Source organism: Desmodus rotundus, chromosome 7 (genome assembly GCF_022682495.2).
Source record: "Desmodus rotundus isolate HL8 chromosome 7, HLdesRot8A.1, whole genome shotgun sequence".
Classification (NCBI taxonomy): domain Eukaryota; kingdom Metazoa; phylum Chordata; class Mammalia; order Chiroptera; family Phyllostomidae; genus Desmodus; species Desmodus rotundus.
This window is the reverse complement of record NC_071393.1, coordinates 3527481-3548421: the sequence shown is the minus strand read 5'-3', so window position 1 is coordinate 3548421 and position 20941 is coordinate 3527481. Positions and strand designations below refer to the sequence as shown.

Sequence of the window (20941 nt, the reverse complement as noted above, 5' to 3'; positions counted from 1 at the left end):
GTACCTGTGCATGACTTCTGCGGCCAGGGCCCAGGAGGCAGCCGTGAGGTCGCTCTGGTGTCCAGAGGGGCCTCGGCTAACACGACACTTCGGGGGACAGGCAAATCTCTCGGGGAGGACCGCCACCCAGTCGCTGCTGCTGGGATGCCGCCGAGTCCCAGTAACCGCTCCACGGCCCTGATGTTTCCTTAGGTACATAGTGTGGTGACACTACGTTTATCTGATAGAAACACTGAAGATCGAGGAAGGGGTCACTTTCGTTATGCACTTCAACTGAGAGAAAAAAGCCAGAAGTACCTAACATGTTACTCAATTTCTAGCATGTTCTGTGAGGGCCTTGAAAAATAAATTCCCCCTTTCATATAACTTCCTTCCCTTTACTGTTTATAGAGCAGTAAATCAGATTATGCAAGTTCTCCAGATGAAAACTAAATCCAGAATGGTTGTATTTAGTTCCCTCTGCTGGTGTGAGAGGATAATATGGGGCAGGGGGGATGTAGGTTCCCAGTTGTTTCTATGAAAAATACAGTAATTAATTAATAATTCGAGAATAGACTCAAGTACTCACAACTGTAAACCTATTTTTGCCCCACTCTGTACTACCTGAGACTAATGGTTCAAGATCATCTAAATGTTTACTTTCGTGAACTGGACTATAAGGATGCAGCAGCATTCCACATAAAAACAAAAACCATAGTTTCAGCTCTTCTGTAGATCTGACAATTGAAAGCAATTTTTTGTCTACTTTCTATTTTTAACCATTAATTATCTTGAGGTTCAAATCTAGAAATTTTTGTTTTTGTACAAAGGCTGGCTACCCTCCATTCATTTTTTTCAAAATGATTAAGACCCTGCTGCTTCTATATTTAAGGCTGAAGTCCACGGAAAGCACCCAAATTTGCAGTATCTTGTATTTCCTTTGCTTTTTTCCCTTTATATTGTTACTAATTTCTGTAACCACACAATTTACTTCCAAACTTATGGGGTTTTTTATATGCTGATTTCACTGTGAGTTGCTATTTTGTATTCAGAGCCTTAGATTATGTACATGAAAACTAATTTATTAAACCTCTGTACACAAAGGTGAACATGCTGTACAGCAAGCTGATATGGAGAATGAAGTTACAAAAAAGTCATTAAAACTGATGTATGTAAATCACTTACAAAAATACCCCAAGGGGGATAAAAGCTGCTCATCCCTGATTTTTCTCATTTGGTTGTTGAAGTATGAATTTAAAATGGTTAGACTTTTTTTTTTAAAGTGATATATTAAACTTATTAATTAGCAAAATGTAGAAAGGGAAAAACAATGTACAAAAGACAGATAAAAACCATCACTCTTGGCAGACACTCACAATCCAAAAATAGTATAAACCTTAACAAACTATCTCTAAAGCAGTTCATACTCACATCCCCCCCAAGTTTCTATCAGTGAGAATAAAAACAGAGGAAACCAGCAAGCCCAATCTTTCCATTCATTAAAACAGGCCTGACATCAGGTCACAAAGAAGCCCTGGATGGGTTTTGACCACGGGAGGGACAAGCAGGAAGACAGTGTTATGTATCCGCCTGGTGCTAACGACCAGGACCGGGATGCTGTGTCAAGCAGTTACTCAGAAGGCTTCTTGTTTTTCTGCTGGTTTCGGGGTGAGTTCTTTAACAAGCTTCTTATCCTGAGGTACATCCCAGTAGATTCCGCCATATTCTCAAACTCGAACGGCGTGATTCCTGTTGCGAACTTGCTCATGTCAGGGATGGGACTGTGGACTTTAGCGGCTGCGGAAGGACTGCCGTCCACACGCAGGAGCTGCTGGCTGCCTCCATTCCTCACGTCACAGTTTGACACAGCTGTGCCATTGTCAAGGGCACCTTTGGAGTCGATGTGCGCGGGCTCTTCCTTGTCCTTCTGACAAAGCAGTGTCGCCTCGGACGCTGGACTCGAGCAAGAGTCAACTTCCAATTTCTTTGGACCAGTGTCGGGTTCCTCGGGCTCCCCTGGCACCTGCTTCTCAGAGGGTCTGCCTTCTGGGACGGGGAGGTCCAGCTCATTGGGACAAGGTGAAGAGGCAACCGAATTTCCAGTTAAAGGTGTGTCCACAGGAATATCAGAATCGCTGTGTATGCTTTCGGCCTGCTCCAGGGCCGCCCAGATCCGCCTCTGCTGCTCTTCCAGTTCCTCCAGAGTCAGTGTGTCCTCATCCATGGGCGCAGATGCCGTCCTGGTCTGCGGCGAGTCGCTGGGAGTCAGTGGCGGGGTGCCCTTGGGGAGCGGAGGCGTGAAGGTGTGGGGAGGAGTGGCCCGTGGCAGCGGGGGAGGAGTGCCAGGGGGCAACGGGGGCTGGAACTGCACGGCCTCCCTGCTCGGAGAAGCGTGCGGGACCTCTGCATCTGAAATAAGAAAGTTAACATGTATTATGTACTTCAACCTGGGGTGGTCAGAGGTTCAATGGCCGCAAACAGCTGGCTTGAGAGGAAGACTCGATGGACACTCATGCCATGTCCATCACCTCGTGTCCTCACGCCACCTGAAAAGGATACCTGCAGAGAGAGCTGTGGGACCTTCTGGCGCCAGCAGCTTTAACCAGCCCCTGGGAAGTCCGTTCTCGTGCTGTGTGCGCCGTTTTAGAGCCGGCACTGGGAACTGCAGCGTGGGCACGGAGCGGTTTCTAGGCAGTCTGCCGTGACTGAAGATGGGCTCGTGGAAGACTACAGAACGCCTGGCCGGAAGTCGGGGCTGGCCGGGCCGCTGAGTGTGGGGAGCACTGGCAGAGACAAAGGCGAGCAGGCGAGGCAGGACTGCCCCCTGGCTCATTTCCTAATTCTGAGTCTCTCGTCTGGACTGTTTGCATGCAGCTAACTGGTCACTGGTCTATACCACCGAGATGTCCCATAGACACTGGACACAACAGACCCAACCTGTCCAAAACAAAGGGTCTCTTTCTAAAATCGGGACTCTCTACTATTTGCCGTTCTCACCAAGGGCACCAGCAATGGTACCTGGGCAAAGGTTCCAAACCTGAAACCTGCTGGTCACCTAGGAGTCCTCCCAAGGACCTGCCGCACCCAGGTCCTTGGCTGTCTGGGGTCCTCTGTCCTGTAGGCCGTTAATAGCCACTACGTTACTCCAGGCCATCCCTGTTCGCCAGGAATGGTAGAGACGGCTCCGCCTCTGGACTCCTCTTCCTCGTATACGCCCTCCCCACAAGCCTTCGCTCTGAAACACAAATCTGGTCCTTCCCACCGCACGCAGGAGAAAGCCTCCAGTGCCTCCCCATCCCCTACGAGATGACATCCAGTGTCCTTGAGGCCCTCCATGACCGAGAATTTACCTACTTCCGCCAAGCCATCTCGCACTGCCTGGTTAAACTCCGGCTGTCACTCTGTCGTTGGTGGTGACGGTGCACGCGTCTACATTTGCATCTCCCACTGTCTCAAACGCCCTGAGGCCGCTCGCCTCCCTGGTAAACCCCTGAATTCAACCCACAGGGCCTGCCAAGGCCACTCTTGGCAAAGGTCTGACTTTAGCACAGCTGCTCAGTGACCCCTTTGTGCCACCACTTTGGTCTGTGAGCAGCTCGGTGGCAGCACCATGCGACCCTTGGGCTCTGCGTGCGTCACTACGGCCGGCACATCTCTACCGCATGGTGGGGCTGCATCTGCCACCCCGGGGTCTACAGAGAGGTCCGGAACAGTACACGTTTGAACACTTTGGAAAATTCAACTGGGTGACACGGAACTGGGAGTGCGACGCAAACCGGTGTGCACTTCACTGGACAGGCAGTGAGCTCTGTGAGGGGGTGACAGGCTGTCACTCAGAATTTAAGGAATCAGCGTACTCAGGAGAGCAAAGAGTGGATGAAAGCTGAAAGGATGCAAAAAACCAAAAACAAAAACAAACAACGATCAGCTCTAAGGCCACCAAGAGCAACGGGTGAGAGAGAAAAGCAACTGCGGAAACACTGTAGGGCGCTGGTGACCGGCTAGAACACGGAGGGCCGAGGTTCAGGGCGGACGGGGTTTCTCAGCCTGCGTCACTACGACAGGAACATGGCCGCTGCGCCCGGGCTGGTGCGGCTCCGTGGGTTGGGCATCGTCTTGTAAAAACCTAAGGGTCACCGGTCAGGTTCCCGGTCAGGGCACAGGCCTGGGTTGTGGGCCACGTCTCCGCTTGGGGGCATGTGAGAGGCAACTGATTGATGTTTCTCTTGCACATCGATGTTTCTCTCTCCCTCTTTCTCCCTCCCTTCCCTCTCTCTCTAAAAAAAAAACCAAAGAAACAAAACCATACATATATAAATAAATAAAATATTCTTTTAAAAAGTAACAATGGCATTAACAAGGTTCCTGGTTCCTGCCTTCGCTCAGAAACCTTGGCTCTGGCCTTTGGTGACACTGAGACATGCTGAGCTCTGGAGTATGATTCTGTCTGGGACAAGTGCTTCTGGGTTGGGGGACATGGCTTGTTGTCAAAATTTCCTAGGTAATTTCCAAAGGCCGTACAATTCCATGTTTCCTATGAACTCCTTGACCGTGACAAGAGCGAGGCCATAGCCGTGAACTCTGCTCGGGCATCAGAAACTCCTGTGGTCGAGACCAAGCAGAGAAAGCGATCAGGGAAAATGGTTCGGGGGCTTTGATTTTTGACTTGGAGGCCACTCGTGCAAAACAATTTGACTTTGGACTCGAATTCCCTTGGACTTAAAGGGAATTTCATCTGTGATCTTTAAATTCTCCTTTGGAATTTGAAAATGGGGAAGGGGAAGTTTCACATTCAAATTTGGGGCAATTTACACTGCTGGCGTCTAACTATCAGAATATCTGTCTGCGTTTTACCTTAACGCTGCCCTCTGATCTCACTTCGGGACCTGCGACATGCTACACAGGACCAAAGTGACTGGGCAGGATGTAGGATGCAAAGCAGCCTGAGGAATGAGTTTCAATCTTGGATTCGGAGTGGCTTTGGAGTTTATCTAACTAACACAAAGTTCTGATTCATTCCAGAGCCTCCTGGGGGCAAAATCTATGCATCGGAACCAGAGGGAAACCCAAAGATACTGGGAGTGGGGGCAGGGGACTCTGTCCTGACACACTGCTGACCTGCTGGACAGAACCATCTTGGTCCTGCCTAACCAGACCCCACGAGTCAGCCCACAGGTTCGGAGAACAGAAAGCGAGGGGGGTCAAAGGGCAAGGCCTAGCTCTGTCCTGGTTTTCCCGCAGGGCAGACCTTCCTCCTGGCCTCTCCTTCCTGGGGAGGAGGAACGACTTACTGAGTTAACACAGTGGGTGGGCCTTGCGATGGTGAACACACAATACAATATACAGATGATGTGTTACAGGACTGTACGCCTGAAACCTATCATTTTACTAACTGTCACCCCAATAAATCCAGTAAAAAGTTAAAACGAAACAGAAGAAGTGTTGGAAAGAGTAACTGGGAAGCCTGGCTCGGCTCTGCCCTCCTTCCTTGTGGACCGAGCTGCTAAAGGGGACACTTCCCACCTGTCTCCACACTGCCCGCCCGAGGGGCCGGCCCAGACCCGGGACTGCAGGGACAGGGTGACCAGAGACCCAGGTCCGCCTAACTCAGGACTCAGCTCCCAGGCCCACTTACCCCGCACGCCAAGCTATGCTTTCCAGCCCAGCCCTTGTCAGCAACGGTGCGGAAGCTCTGGTCTCCGACGGGAAAACAAAAGAGTTCCTACTTAGCTGGTACTGAAAAAGAGCTCCTCTTTCTCATGGAACTCAGGAGCGTACAAACTTGTCCTACCTCCTCAAGGAAATCAAAACATGACATGAAACCTACCCGAGTCGAGCTCCATGTCGGCAGGGGAGGCCGAGCTGCTTTCCCTCTTCTGCTTCTTGGGACTACTGGGGCTGGGCTGAGACGAAGACCGCCTGGAGCCAGACCGGGCACTCAGCTGACGGAAGAACCAAACCTCAGTCAGTGGGGAGGCAAAGAACGAAACTCCGTCCCGGCACTTACATATGATTTAGAAAACCAATCTGGGGCTGAGTCTGGGTAACTGGTGAACGCAGCCACCTCTTTCCTTTTGAGTCGTCAGAAAACAAAGACAGCTTTCATACAAAGCAAGAGAGGCAGTAAGACGCTAACACATCACAAAATCCCACAGACACGCGCCGTGAACGCTTATGGAGGACCCTCTGAAAGTCTCCTCACCGCTTGGAAGTTAGAAGTAAGGTAATTGGCGAACACGTCCTTCTGCTGACAGGCCTGCATTGGTATGGAACCAAACATCCTCCACTCCTGCCGATGCGAAGAGAAGGAAAAGGAAATCCATGCTTTGAGATTTTGTCAAAGGAGGTAAAGTGGAGGTCTCAAATTACATTTCTGCTCCATACACGACTTTTCCTCTTTGGGCGAATTCATGAAAATAATGGTGCCTTGGAGGGAAAAAACCTCCACTCTGCCTACAGAGCAATGAGGACTGAACACTAAAAGACAGCTTGACACTCACTGGCCCCCAAACGTTCTGCTTATGACAAGCAGACGGTATAAGCAGCACCTACAGGGACACCCGCCAGGCCTGGCAGGCCTGACCCTCCCCGCTGCTCACTGCTCCTAACACAATTGCCTGCACTGAGTCTTCTACCTCCTGCTCCCTCCCTTTCCAAACTGAGCGCTCATCTGCAAGGCTCAACGTTTCTCCCTTCACCCACAGCACATTCAACAGTGACTGTCACGAAGAATCGCTCTGGTGCTTGTCACACCTACAGATTCCAGGGACTGCAGTTGGTTAGGTGTAAGGGAGGGGCTGCAGGCACCCTGAGGGGGTTCCGATGGGGACTCACTTCCAGAGGCACTGATGGTCTGTACCATGCAGTTCAACCCTCAAAGTAGCCCATGCATCTCCTTTTTAGATTAAAATACCGCTGCCACCACAATAGCTAATTGCTGAACTTGGACACTCGAGAGTTGGAAAAGAGTAAGTGCTGGAGCCATTCTCATACAGACTGAGAAATTTTACTTTGAAGGGGGGAAAAAAGGAGGAAAGAACAGAAAAAAGTAATGGTACACTTAGATTTATCAAAGGCAGAAATTCACTTTCCAAGTAATTCTGTAAAACTTATAATACTGCCTCAGAATCATCCCATAATTCAAAAAATAATTCTTAAAATTTTAGGGTAACTTTAGATTTACAGAATCTAACTATTCCATTTTAGTTCCTTTTCTAAAAGCATAAAATACCAAAAAAAAACTACTGTAGGTTTTTTCTTTTTTGATGAATATAAGGTTTCACTTAAGATTCTAGTCAACAGAAAGAAAATGAAAAAGTTAAACACTTAAGTAACAGATTTACTTCTGCATATAACAGTAATTGCTACATAAGCTAACATTTTAAACAATCTACACATCTCAAAAGAATAAGAAAACAATATACTTACGTCTGGAATGCCTCTGGGAGTAGAGATATTAAAACCTGGGTAGTTTACCAATTTCGAGAGATCGTAAGTGATGTTTTGATTCTGTTGAATTTCTCCAGCTTCTGTCTCCCCATCAGCACCATCTGTCACGGGCCACCGAAGGAGTTAATACTCTAGATACCGATGTAAGTCCCCGCCAGACCACACGCAGACCCGGAAGCGCTAACATTCACGGTGAGAGCATTATTCTTCGACCAGTATGTCTGAACCGTTAGCTCGGAGCTGCTCAACACTGAGGTGACCTATTTAACCTAACATTACCTTTCCCATCGTAGAGCGCAAGCCCCGAGTTCTCCAGTTCGGCCTCTTTGAGCCATCCTGGTGGGTACCCCAGCTGGCGCATTCGATATATGAAAGGCGGAAGGCTCTTGTCCGTCACACCCAGTGCATCCTGAAGTTCCTCACTAAGTAAAAATAAGAGAGGACGGAAAAATACTGTACTCTAGTTTGGATGAAAACGCATACCGTTCCAAGGTTTTGAAACAATTCTGTCTCACGTTACACAGCTGGCGGCATTGGTGCCTGTCAAATATACGAGGTCTCTCAGGAGTAAGTCCAGCCACTGTTAATATAAGAGAACAGTTTGCGTGACACTGCTGTAACCTGGAAGCCAAGAAGAGGGGACTGGAATGTGCAAGTGTGACCAATGATGACTTCACTGCACTAGTCAGTGGGGGCAGTAGGCACCCTTGAGTAAGCATGTGTAGTATATGGCCATCACATTCAAAAGACTAAGTAGAGCAACGAATCTGCATCAAATTTTGCATTAAGCTTGAACTTTCCTGCAAGAGAACTATTCGGATGATTCAGAAGGCCCCAGCTAAGGGAAACTGGTGATTGGCAGCTTCATCATGACAACACACCTTCTCATGCATCACGTCTGTGCAGAGTTTTTTGGTGAAGCAGCAAATCACCCAGGTGACTCAGCCCCACTACAGCCCAGATTTGGTGCCCTGTGACTTCTCGCTTTTCCCAAAACTAAAATCACCTTTGAAAGGGAGGAGGTTTCAATGAGATTCAGGAAAATATGATGGGGCGGCTGATGGCGACTGGGAGAACTGTGTGAGATCCCAAGGTGCCTACTTCAAAGGTGACTGAGGCGTCACTGTCCTATGTACGATGTTTCTTGTATCTTGTATCTTCTTCAATAAATGTCACTATTTTTTACATTATGTGGCTGGATACCTTCTGGACAGACCTCATATAGTTAAGATTTCAATGAACATTTTCAAATGAACTGATGTATGTTATCTAGAGCTTTGCTAGAGAAAACTTATCTACTGATAATTACCCTAAAAACACAGACTGCTTCAAACCCCAAGGAAACAGAAAGGAGCCCCCACGGTTCCGAGAAAGGTACCTGATGACTCCGGGCCTGAACCTCCCGAAGCGCTCTTCCACCTCGTCCGCGTGGTAGCGCTGCTGGAAGCCCTGGCTGCTGGCCTCCCCACAGGCGTCCAGGTACTCCTTCCTCTTCTCGCTTATGCGGGTGGCGTTCCGAGGCTACCTCGCGACACATTTGAAAAGAATGGTGTGAAGCACTTTAGAAATACACCGTCAGGCACAAGTAACGCCCCTTTCTTCATTACAAAATCTTTTATCACAAAATCATAAGCATGTAATTCTGTAACAGGACAACGTCACACTCAAGCACACCATGACATTTAGGGGAAATGTTCAAATTAAAACTGTCATTATCCCCAACCCTACCGACCGCACCCCAGCAAGCTTTACTTCTGCCGGGCCCTGTGCCTCAGAAATTAGATAAATAGTGAGCACTTTAGGGCAAGCAAGCAGGTTATTGTGGTTTTAATGTATAAATAACAAGTGTGAAACAGGGTGGATATCTTAGAAAAATAAGCAAGAAAGAGAAGCAATCACTTTAGTTTCTTATTATCTCAAATTATCATTACATAAAATCAAATTTTTAGAATAAACTGTCTGAAAATTAACTCTCCTAATGCTCAGTCATCTCAAATACAGAGCTCTGTACTAAATTTTTCAAAAAATATAATGCCTTGAAATTTAAGTATGAATTTGAAAAGAATTTCAAATTCAAGGACCACAGGAAATTGACATAGGAAGGCCCCTCACACCACACCACGCCACAAATATGCTGAAAGCCCCAGACAGCGCTGGCTCCAAGATATTTTTTTATAGGAGAAAAATTTACCATTGGGCAATCTTTCATTTGATGTTCTTCAGACCCACAATTGAAACAGTGAGGCTTTGGCCTATTTGGTCAAAAAACAAAGATTTCATAATGTAAATGAAAACATGAAAGCAAATCGGTAACATCCTAGAGGACGGAAAAGTGCATCAGAGGGAAGAAAGCAAGTCGACCACAGACGAGTAAGATCCGCCGTGGGTCCACTTTCGCCTCCCGCACTTAGAGATTTAAACAGAACAGTACTTTTAACCAAAACCCAACGCTCCCCACTGATCTGTTACCTCCGGGTTTTGTCAGTGTTTAGCACCAGAAGAACGAGGCAACCAGACTGTGTTTCCTTTAAGCGTCACGGAAAGGGGCGGGGGTTTTAACACAGCAACACACCGACAGCAACAATTAAACCTTTCCACCCACCCACACACATTAGGCATGAACCAATGAATTCCCATAAACAGATGATCAATTTAAACAGTTAATATAGGTCTATACATTAAAGTTACAGCACAGCCTGTAATTTATTTATAGTAAGCCAGCGATAGAGAACATTAACTTGTCGAGCTAAAAGACTTTATGATTTGGTTACAGAGCAAAAAGAAGAAAACAAAAACCGCTCCCCACACAAACCTTTTTGCCTTTACTTGTATTTCTTGCCCTTCTAGGGAAACAATGTGGCTGAAGACTTGCTGGTACCTTTAGTGAATGTTATTAAGGAATGGTTATCATAGTCTGCAAAATGTGGTAAATATTTTTTAAAGGTGATTTAAAGGCAAGACGCATAAAAGATCTTCATTCACTATGTAGGATACTTGGGTATTTCCCATCCTTCGGTAAGCTGAGGGTTTTCATTTAGTAGCGGTTGCCCCAATTTATCAAGGCAAAAATTAGTAAAATACAGGACACTTCCTACAACCTGCAGAAAACAAGTCAAAAAATATTGCTATTTAAGCAGGGGGGAAAACACATTAAATAATGTAAGACTATGATTGCTTCAACAACTTATTTTGGATGAAATTATTAGAAATAATAATCAACTCCCTAGTTAAAGGAGCCAGATTTTGATGCGAAAGTTAAGAGCTGCCTCCATGGATCAATCTCCCTTCGCCTCCTCCACCACGAGCTACTCCTCTCTGCGGCTCAGCACTCTCAGCCGCACCCTCTCCAGACTTAAAAACTCGAAACTCGCCCACGGCCCTCACTGCTCGCTCCCGTTCCCTGTTTCTTCACTTCCCTTGCAGCAAGACAGGCAGGGAAGTTGACTACATTCACTGACTCGTTTCCTTCCTCCCAGTCTCTTCTCCCTCCAATTTTTTGTAACAAATTTCATACAGAAAAGTTGAAGAAAGGGTGCAAGGAATGCCCACGTACCCTCCACCTACATTTAACAATTGCTCAGTTTCGTACATGTGTCTTCTCCCCCCGCCCACAGTCACATTTTCCACACTGACCTTTCACTGAGCCATTTAAACAAAGTCACCACCATCATCACAGCCTAGACTAAGCCTTTATTTCCTCTTGCCTGAGATGAATACAGTGACTTCCTATATGGTTTCCAGCTTCGATTTCCACGAGACTTCACCCCTACATATTTCAGTAGGAGCCTTCAAAAAGAACATTCTCCCACAAACCACGGTACCATCAGAAAATTGTTAACTCCTCCGTATCATCGCTACCCAATCTACGTTCAGTTTCCCCACCGTCCCAGAACGCCCTGTAGACGTTTTCTCCCCCAGGCCAGGATCCGAGACAGGTTCACGTCGTACTCACGTTCCTGCCGAGTCTGCTTAGTCTCCTTCAGTCTACAACAGCCCCCCCACTTTCATTTCTCAATTAAAACGACACTGTCATCCTCTCCAACGTGTCCAGGACGGCTTCCTTCTGTTCCTGACACGGTACTAAGCTACTTGACCATGGAGCGCCCCCATGGCCCCCACGCAGCCAAACTCAGTGGCCAGTTCTCAGTCTTCGCCTTCACCTATCAGCTGACATCCCTTCCTCCTAAAACTACTTCTTCCCTTGGCTTCCACAACACCGTTCTCTTGGTTTTCTTCCCACCTTGCTGGCTAGTCCTCCCAGCCTTCTTTGCTAGATCCTTCCCATCTCTCCATGTTCCCTAAGGCTCAGCCCTTGCTCCGCTTCTCTGCTGTCACTCTCTCGGTGGCTCCAGACCCATGGTGTGAAACGGAATTTACGTGCCGACCACCCCCAGGGCCCAGTTCTGACCACTCCTAACCTCCAGCCGTGCACACGCAAGTGCCGACTTGACAGGCCTCCCAGGCATGTGCGGCTCCTCACACTCACCTGTTTAAAACTGCACTGGACTCCCACCCCCAAACGCTGCTCCCCCTCCAGCCTCTCCCATTACAGAAGAGGCAGGGACACTCCTCCAGCTGCCCAGGACAAAAACCGGAGCCACTCTGACTACTCTCAGTCTCAGGTTCTCCATTCAGGTCACCAAGCTACTTGATCGGTCCTACTTTTCAAGGCGTATCCAGGTCAGAAATCACTTCTTGCTCTAGCTGGTGTGGCTCAGTGGGTTGAGTGCCGCCCTGAGAACCAAAGGGTCGCTGGTTCGATTCCCAGTCAGGGCATGTGCCTGGGTTGTGGGCCAGGTCCCCAGTAGGGGGCACGCAAGAGGCAACCGCACATTGATGTTTCTCTCCCTCTCTTTCTCCCTCCCTTCCCCTCTCTAGAAATAAATAAATAAAATCTTTAAAAAAAAGAAACCACTTCTTATTGCAGCACTATCACCTTGGTCTAAGCTGCTGTCTCATCTCACCTGAGATGAGTACAGTAACTTCCTCACTGCTTTCCAGCTTCCATATGCAAGCAGCTAGAGGCCCTTTTCCACAGACAGCCAGTTCTTTTAAAAATTCAAGTCATATCAAGTCACATTTCTACCTGAAAGCCTGCAACGGCTTCTCATCTCACTCGGAGTAAAACCCAAAGTCCTCACGGTGGCTGTAAGGCAACGTCAGGAGTCAGAGGCATGGGCTCACGGCCTGGCCGCACCACTCCCCAGCTAAGGGACCGCTGGCGAGTTACTTAGTGTCATGTCCGCTTCCTCGTCTGTGAAGTGCGATGAAGAATAGTGTCCTCCCGAGTAACACTTGTAATGAGCTCACAACAGCACTGACCACGCAGAGGACAATACATGTTTGCTTCTGCCTCACGGCTTCGCACTCTCTCCTCCTGCCGCCAGGAGCCCTCCTCCCGAACACTGCAGTAAGGTCACTCCCGCACACCCCTCTGCTCTGGCTCAGAGGCTGTCACCAAGGACTCACGACACAAGCCAAATATGCCTCAGCTACTTAGCCTGCTTATGTTTGGAATTCATCGAGGGCAGGGACTTTGCCTGTTTTCTCATTACTATGTCCCTGGAACCTGGAACTGTTCATGGTACAAAGGAACATTTAGAAAATATTTACTCGATTTTTATACTAATATTTATTGAAGGACAAATTTCACAGGCGCGCACAATTCCCAGTTTCCAGGCAGCCGCCACTTTAAACCCCAGAACCTCGCCGTGGAAGGGAAACGAGAGCAATCTAGCCCAAACTCAGAAAGCCTTCTCTCAGTGCCGAGCGCATCACAGTCTTTACACGACTCCAACAACAGGGAATTCACCTCTACGAAAATGAGCAACCACTTCGGCTCTCACCTGCCTGACAGAGATTCCTGCTTACTTAACGCTGAGCTGAAATGAGCCTTTTTATTCTCAATCCAATCGCTGGGCTTCGTCCTGCCCCTTGGCACTATACAGGGTGATCTAAAACGAGCCCTTTGCAAATGCCAGCCCTTATCACAGCTGCAGAGATGTGGCATCCCTTGTAAATATTTTCTGTGAGACTCGTGGGCTCTTCATTATCGCAGCAGGCCCCGGTCCTTACAATTGTGCATTACCAGTGGAGCACACCACTTCACAAACTTGAGGAGCAGTCTTCCTTGGATAGAGTCCAGGATTACACCCTCATCTTTACAAAATCCTAAGTTGCAAAGTCCCACCACCACACCGCACTGACGCTGCTAAATCCTGCACAGGCCCTGAAAAGAGCCTAAACACAGGTTCACCCGTTAAGCTTCCACTTTTCACCTGTTATTTGAGTCTGGCAACGTTTTAAATCTCACATCTGCCACCTGTTACGTTAGCTATTTATCCCTCTCAACTTGAACCATTTGTAAGTTCGACAAGCACGCTTTCGGCACCTTCCTCCAAGTTCTTGAAAATAAACACAAAGAGGTTGGTCAGGGCGGCAACAAAGTCCGCCAGACAAGTCCATTTAATGTGCCCCACGCCACACTAAAACAGTCGTTAAGAAGCGAACCGTGGCGTTCAGAGGCTGAAGCCCGCACCGCTGTTTGTAACGGACTCAGGGAAAGGGTGCGCTCACTCGGTGCCACACACTGTGCCGTCATTCACAGGGTGCCCCCGCCCCGACGGGAAACGAGTGACTGAAGAGTTATAAACAATCCCAACTTACACTGAAAGCTTCCTTGTCGTTCTTAACGGCACAGGGCTCCTCTACTTTACGGTCCTCTTCCAGCATGACACTGGATGGCTGACACATGGGGAAACACACAGCACAGACGTTAGCCTCTGAACACACTTTCTAATACCTAGCGCTAAGGTCTATAAAAATTTGAATTAATTGTTGTCATAATTAAGGTGAGTTAAGTTTAGCTAGGTAGGAATGCTCATGAAAGAAATTTCACAAGTAGCAAAGTTTAAAAATTTAAAAAGATATATAAAATAGCATCTTCTGAATCATTAGCATACACTCTCACTTTTCTGCTAATGAATATTAATTATGGAACTTCCAACACAAACTGGCAGGCAAGGCAGATTTTAGTTTATCCTGCAACCCGGTAACCAGAAAGATTAAAAAATACTTTACATTATGGGTCAACACTAATGTAACTTCTACCAACCTCAAGCCACTACAAAATTCTGAAGTGTATCTTGAATCAAAACTTCAATAATATTCAGTATGGTTTTGATTTTCCTTTTCTTAAATCTTTAAAAATTCCATGTAGGTGAAAATGTATCTTCCATTTCTGAAATCTCTAAAATTCTATATAGGTCAAAATTAAGGTGACTTAAAATTTTAATTAATCCGAAAACTGATCTCTAACCTCAGGGATAAACAGCGGAAGATCCTTATCTGAGAGACTCTACTTACCTTAACTTCTAATTTTAAAAAAGCCCCAGAAAACATAATTCTGATTTTTAAAACATAAACTCATGCTCTAATATTCACATAGTAAAATTTCTCAGATTTCTTTGGGCACACTATTGATTTTTTTTTTTTTCCTTTAAACAGGTAAAGGGGTCAGAAGAGAAAAATGCATAAACTTTTTTGGTTTTAGGAAAAAATAATCCACATTTTATAAACTCCAGAAATGTAGATTTTTTGGCCTAAAATTAATTTTCTACACAAACCCCCATGTCCAAGTTAGGGAATGAAAAAAACGAGCCTTTGACTCTGAGTGCAGCCGGGTCTGACCACGGGACCTGGGGGAAAAGGCGCCACCATCCAAAAGCAAGCCCCAGGGCTGCGGGGTGGGGGGAGGGGCGCGCTGAGAAAGAGGCCCGTTGACAGATGGGAGGGGAACAGACAATCTTCATCATTTTGGTTTTGATTCAACAGGATCCTCGTGGCCTAATAATTAGCGGTGAAAAGCATAACCTACTAATCTTAAAGTCTCTTAAGTTTGAAATACCTGGGGCAAAAGATTAAAGGAAGTCTTTTCCACATCATTTTTCTGCTGTTCCTCAAATCTTTTTACTAAATTTGATACAAATTCCTCTATTTCTTGATGATATTGCCTGCATAAGAGCACAAAACGGTCAGAACTCAGACAGAGTAAAACACGGAACAGGCTGAAGTCTTACCCATTACTACGTCACGCGTAACTTTCGCTACTTTGTTGTTCAGGTTTATCAAGTCACTGACTCTGTCACACCCAGGACCTATTCCTAGGGAGAAAACCACCCCTGGAGCCAAGTTAACAAAACGGCGATGATAACCTAACACAGTGTCGGGCATGAAACAGGTGGCAGACGTGTGCACTAAGAACAAACGGATTTGTAGATTTTGTGTATTTGGCTTTTGCATGTGTAACACATGTACACGGTTTGGTAAGTAGAAGTAAAAGGGTGGGTAATGAGAGGCCTCCTCCCCACCCTGTGTGCTGGCCCCCGTTTCTGCCCCGCAAGACAACCCATGCATTTGCTTTTCCACATGCTCTTCCCAGAGACCCTCCATGTGCACATAAGGAAATACTACGTGACTACTAAGCCGGAAAAAGAGAAAACCAAAATGCAAGGCCAGAGAAACTACTGAGGTCTACGTGCTCCAGCTTTCCAGGTCAAGAACCATTTCCACCCAACGGTCTCCATTCAGTCCCAGGTCAGGAGGCGCCAAAGGCCTAGCTTTGATATTTAAAAATGTATCATGTGGAGAAGCTCTGAAGATAGCCAACAGGGAAAACTGTTACCTGACGTGGGGGGGGAGAAGTGGCTAACATTACAGTAGTGAAGGTAGTTTTTTATTTTTGTTCTTATCTTTTAATTAGAGGGTATTTATTGGGCTCTCACAGGTGCTCATTTCGCTATCTAGGAGGTGGGGACTATTAATATCCTGTTTCCCCGTGAGGAAACTGGTATGCAGCGAGCATCAGTGCCCACGTTCACATGGGTAGAAAGAGACCAAATTCAAGGGCACATGACTCTAATGTCCTTGCTCTTCATCACGAAGCCACATATTGTAAGTAAAGTAATAAGGATGGTACAAGTACAAATGAAATCAACATTCTTATAGAAGACATTGTTTCATAAACACATAAATTCATTATATTTAGAGAAGGGAAAATGACTTACTTTGAAATAACATTGTTCATAAATAGAATCTGTAATAAAGGTCCATCTAACTTAGTGTTGTTCACCAATATTCCACTAAAACAGAAAACATATTCTTAGAGAAGTTGAAGTAAAACTTGCATATGTACATATAAACCAATAACCTATATAATCCTTAAGTACCAAAGATCATATAATATTTTAAAGAGAAGATCTGGAACCACCAAGAACTCGTTTTCTCAAGTAAAACCTGTTTCACGGCTTTACCCACTTTACAGTTTCACACAGAGGTATCCCTGATATAACATATTTTTTTAAATATCTCACAAAAAATTAAAAGTTAATCTTTCTGTTTTCAACCAAAAAGTTTTTTTACCTATTGGTTTTTTTCCTTACAAACTGGGGAGAGGAAGGAGGGAGTTGGATAAACCAGCAGGTTACAAGAGTATATTGCTCGAAGAATCAGTGAATCTGGCTTTGAACTATATAGGAAAATGAAACACTCCATAAATAAGTGGACACGTTCTTTTTGGAGGGCAGCACACACTGCACTAAGTACCCCAAATCCAGGGCTTTACAGCGCAGACGCAGGAAGCACCCTGCTCTGCATCTGCCTTTCAAAGCCCGGAACCGGAACGCAGCCTGGAAGCCTGCAGTGCATCTCCGGCAACCTGTGACCAGCTGAGCCTCTAATTCCTCCTCACCGGCCTCATACTCCTCTACCTGGACAGCATGTGAAACACATCAGTCTGTATTTAGAATTGTTCCCACAAGTAGAGAAATGAAAGGAAAATACGGAAAAGTTCACAGACTTGTTTCAGTCTGAGCAAACTTCAGTTTTAAAAAATACATCCTGTTTTTACCGGGTGTAATTGCAGGGTCTTTGGCTGGAGTCTGTTTTGACCAATCAGCTGGGAAAATCTGAATAGGTACTAGGCTGGGAGTGTTATCAAGGAGACCATGACAACTGTTAGGTGTGATAAGGGTGTGCTTGTGCATGAAAAAGTAACTTTAAAAAAACATACACACTAAAATATTTGGGGTGAAATGTGTGTATGGGATTAGAAAAAAGTACGGCAAAAATACAGGGTCTGGCACAAATAACGCCCCTGTTTTTTATTATAAAATCGTAAGCATGTAATGCTGTAACATAACAACGTCACACTCCAGCACACCGCAGGACATTTTAGGTGAAATGTCCAAATCGCTGTTCATCTGGTGCGAGACCACGTACCCCACGAGCCACTCTCAAGCAAGCCGTACTTCTGCCGGACCCAGTATTAATCATTACTGTGATGAAAAACGGGTACTAATTATACTGTTCTTTCCAAGTTCTTTGAAAATTTTCATAATATAAAGTACATAACACAAACAAACACAATGTTTACTGTATAAAGAGAGAAACTTCTGATCATGATGGTTCCAAATTAAGGGTAAAACCAAGAGACTCAGGGTACAAACTTCATGTAAATAACTTTCATTTCTTTTTCTTCCTTGGTTTTCTGTAGAATGCTTTATCTGTGACAATTTGGAGGGCACTTATTCTAATTTTTTTCCTTTTTCGTGATTCTAATGCTTACTTTTTATAAAATGGCAAAGCCTACAATGCTATAGTCATTTGAATTTAGGTGATTATAACCCACTTTTAAATAAATATTTAATGTTAAGCAATCAATTCTATCAGAAAATGTGCTTATCTAAATAAAATACCTTATGATTTTTGAGGAATCGTAGTTATATTCAATGGTTAATAACTAACCAAAAATGAGTTTAGATCCATAAAAGTGTGCTCACACAGAGGAAGAAAGGTAGGACATGGGTAAGTTATTCCAAAACACATCTGAATTCTAAAAGTTTACACTTTTAAAAGTCACCAGGGTAGCCAGTCACTCCCGCGGGGGGTACCCGCTACCAAAAGGCTCCTGTGAAACTGCACCAGGCACCCCCAAATTCTGAGAGCTAGAAAATACCACCACTCCACATGGTAATACATTTGTACTTTAACAAGTGTTTGAGAATTCAAATTCTACCCCCACAAGTTAAAAATAAAGGATCATTACTTCTGATTTCTTCAGAGTAGGCTGAACAAATAAAAAAACAAAAATCCGAAACACCCTTTTTACAAAGATACTTTGATTACATGTTAATATCAGGATAAAAAAGTAAAGGACAACTATGGTGTCATTTCAAGATTTCATACCTTGGTCGAGTCAGAATGTTCAATTTTCTTCTAAGTTCCTGATGTTATTACGTGTTAAGGAGCACACGCCTTCATTAAACATTCACAAACATCATAGAAATCAACTACAAATTCTCATACTTGCCTTCAAAGACACGCAACTACTTTGAAAATGACACACTGAGCTTCTGTTTTGTTGCAGGGCTAGGCATTTGGACCTAAAAACTGAGTTGTCATCCCTTCCAACAAAAACATTTAGAAGATACCATCCTGTAGCTCAAAAGAAACTAACAGACCGAACTAAAAACGTTATTCCAACACCGGTGTCCCATCAACAGTTAAACAGTCACTCACTTAAGAAAATTTTCCAAGGCAAAAGCATCATGATGTGCAGTAAGGTACACGACTGTAGCATCTAGGATACTTTCAACTCTTCTGTATTTTAATTTTTGTCCATAATGACAGGAAAAAGGGAGCACGAACAAAATCAAACTTCAAAACCTAGGTAACTTCCTAACCGCTTTCAGGGATCCTTACAAATTCTAAAAGGAAAACTACCCGAACCAAAATTATCTGCAAATATAGTTTTTTTAAATCCCTGACTGTAAATAAACATAATAACAAAGCTTGCTAGAAAGCCTGTCATCATGTAACTAAAGACAAATGGAAACATTTGGCGCGTTTTCCCTAAAGCTTTGCAATGCACCTTCACCTTGGAAGCTATTTCAAAGTGGAAGAACTTTAAAATGAGCCCCCAATCTTAATCAAGCAATTAACCATTTCTCTATGCATCCCTGGAATCCTTAAGGCCCCCAAGCCTACATCCTAGGACCACTTGCATCTGCCCAGTGTTCCCCCCACCCCCCGCAAAAGAAAAACCCATAAAACAGGTCTACGCCAGGTCTAAGTATCCGATATCTCCTAACACATAACTGTAACAGGACTGCAGCAACTTTAGCTGGGCTGCAAAATGAAATTGAATGACTCCCCAAAAGTCTCCAATCCAACAGTCCGAAATAACCCTAAAAACCGATCCCAGGCTGGGTGCGGGCTAGAGCGAGTGGAGTCCGGGATACGGATCCACACGCGGAGAGGTCGTGCCGAGGCCCCCGGGGCAGCTTCTGCAACCAGAACCCCAGGTTCTCAGCCCGCCAGTCGGGGAGAGAAATTACGTCGATCTGCGGCCCTCGTGGAATTTCCGCCCGCGCGCTCCCGGGCTCTGCACCCACCACGCCCGGGTGACGGGCCCTGCGTGCGGGAAGGATATTCTCTGCGCGGAGCTGCTCGATGGTTTCCTCGCACTGCAGAAGACGCTGTCGCAGCTCCGCGTCGTCGGCCCGGTTCTCGTTCACCTCGTCGCCGTTGTCGTCCTTGAAGCGGGTGTGAACGGGCTTTGGAAGCGACTCCTCTGGGTGGTCAAACGCCTCGAACAGCTCTAAATCGCCAAAATCCACCTCAGCCGCCATTTTGGGCTGTGGGAAAGACTGGAGAAGGGGCGGAGCTGCCCCCCGGGCAGGGGGCAGAGGTTGTAGGCCGGCACCGCTCTGTAGGGCGCTAAGCGACCCTGAGTGTAGGGTTTTCTTCAAATGTAGGCCGCGGAAGCTGCACTAGGGGCGGGCCAGTCCCGAGAGACTACAACTCCCAGAATGCAATGGCGGTCCTCACACCCACTGCCGAGATTGCGCGGGAGCATGGCACGCTGGGACATGTAGTTCCTAGGCTACTGTTAGCTCATTGTTTGCATTGCATACTGGGATTGCTCCTTTTCAAGCGTTAAAAAGCTCAAGTTAAACAGAATGTGTTAAAACAATATGGGTTGTTCTTGTTACGCACCTAAGGCTGAAAAAATCAGAACATGACGCATGGTTTATTACAGATTGTGGTGTGCATGCCAAACAGCAGGGACAGAGTTAAGAACCCCAGTTTTGCCACAGACTACCTTTGGGATTTTGGACAACATAATTCATTTTACTGGGATTGCTTCACTTTTTTATGAAAAACCAGCTACATTAAAATGTTGTAGATTTGTCTTGTGGAGGGAAAAGGGGCCACATACTAAACCTGATAAGCTCAGGGGAGGCCTGCTTAGCGGCCTTACAAACTAGAGTCCTAAAATAAACACATAGGATGGTCTAAAATTAGTATTTTTCTAACTAAAGGTAATTCATGGTAGACAGTGCTGCCCTGGGCGGGTATATTTTTTGACAAAGGTCAACATTTACCTTTACTAAGACAGTCTTAATGCTTTTTCGTATCTACCTTGGGATTGTCGGGATAATTTTCCGGAACC

The 20941-nt window shown here is 45.8% G+C and overlaps 1 protein-coding gene across 3 annotated transcripts; it reads right to left on the bottom strand.

Annotated features, from left to right (window-relative positions):
- Positions 1-1461: 1461 nt before the first annotated feature.
- Positions 1462-20265, bottom strand: ZCCHC8 (zinc finger CCHC-type containing 8). Of its 3 annotated transcripts, XM_024566868.3 has the most exons (14): positions 19919-20265; positions 18673-18715; positions 16494-16568; positions 15335-15440; positions 14095-14172; positions 10423-10526; positions 10241-10306; positions 9620-9680; positions 8807-8949; positions 7708-7850; positions 7408-7529; positions 6182-6268; positions 5807-5921; positions 1462-2388 (listed from the first exon to the last, which is right to left on the bottom strand). In XM_024566868.3, the coding sequence occupies exons 1-14, from the start codon at positions 20115-20117 to the stop codon at positions 1610-1612; spliced, it is 2121 nt and encodes a 706-aa protein (XP_024422636.2). In that variant the 5' UTR covers positions 20118-20265; the 3' UTR covers positions 1462-1609. The 3 variants fall into 3 exon arrangements, with proteins under 3 accessions (XP_024422636.2, XP_045056654.2, XP_053784255.1); XM_045200719.2 differs by lacking the exons at positions 15335-15440; positions 19919-20265; XM_053928280.1 differs by lacking the exons at positions 10241-10306; positions 10423-10526; positions 15335-15440; ... (1 more) ...; positions 18673-18715; positions 19919-20265.
- Positions 20266-20941: the final 676 nt, after the last annotated feature.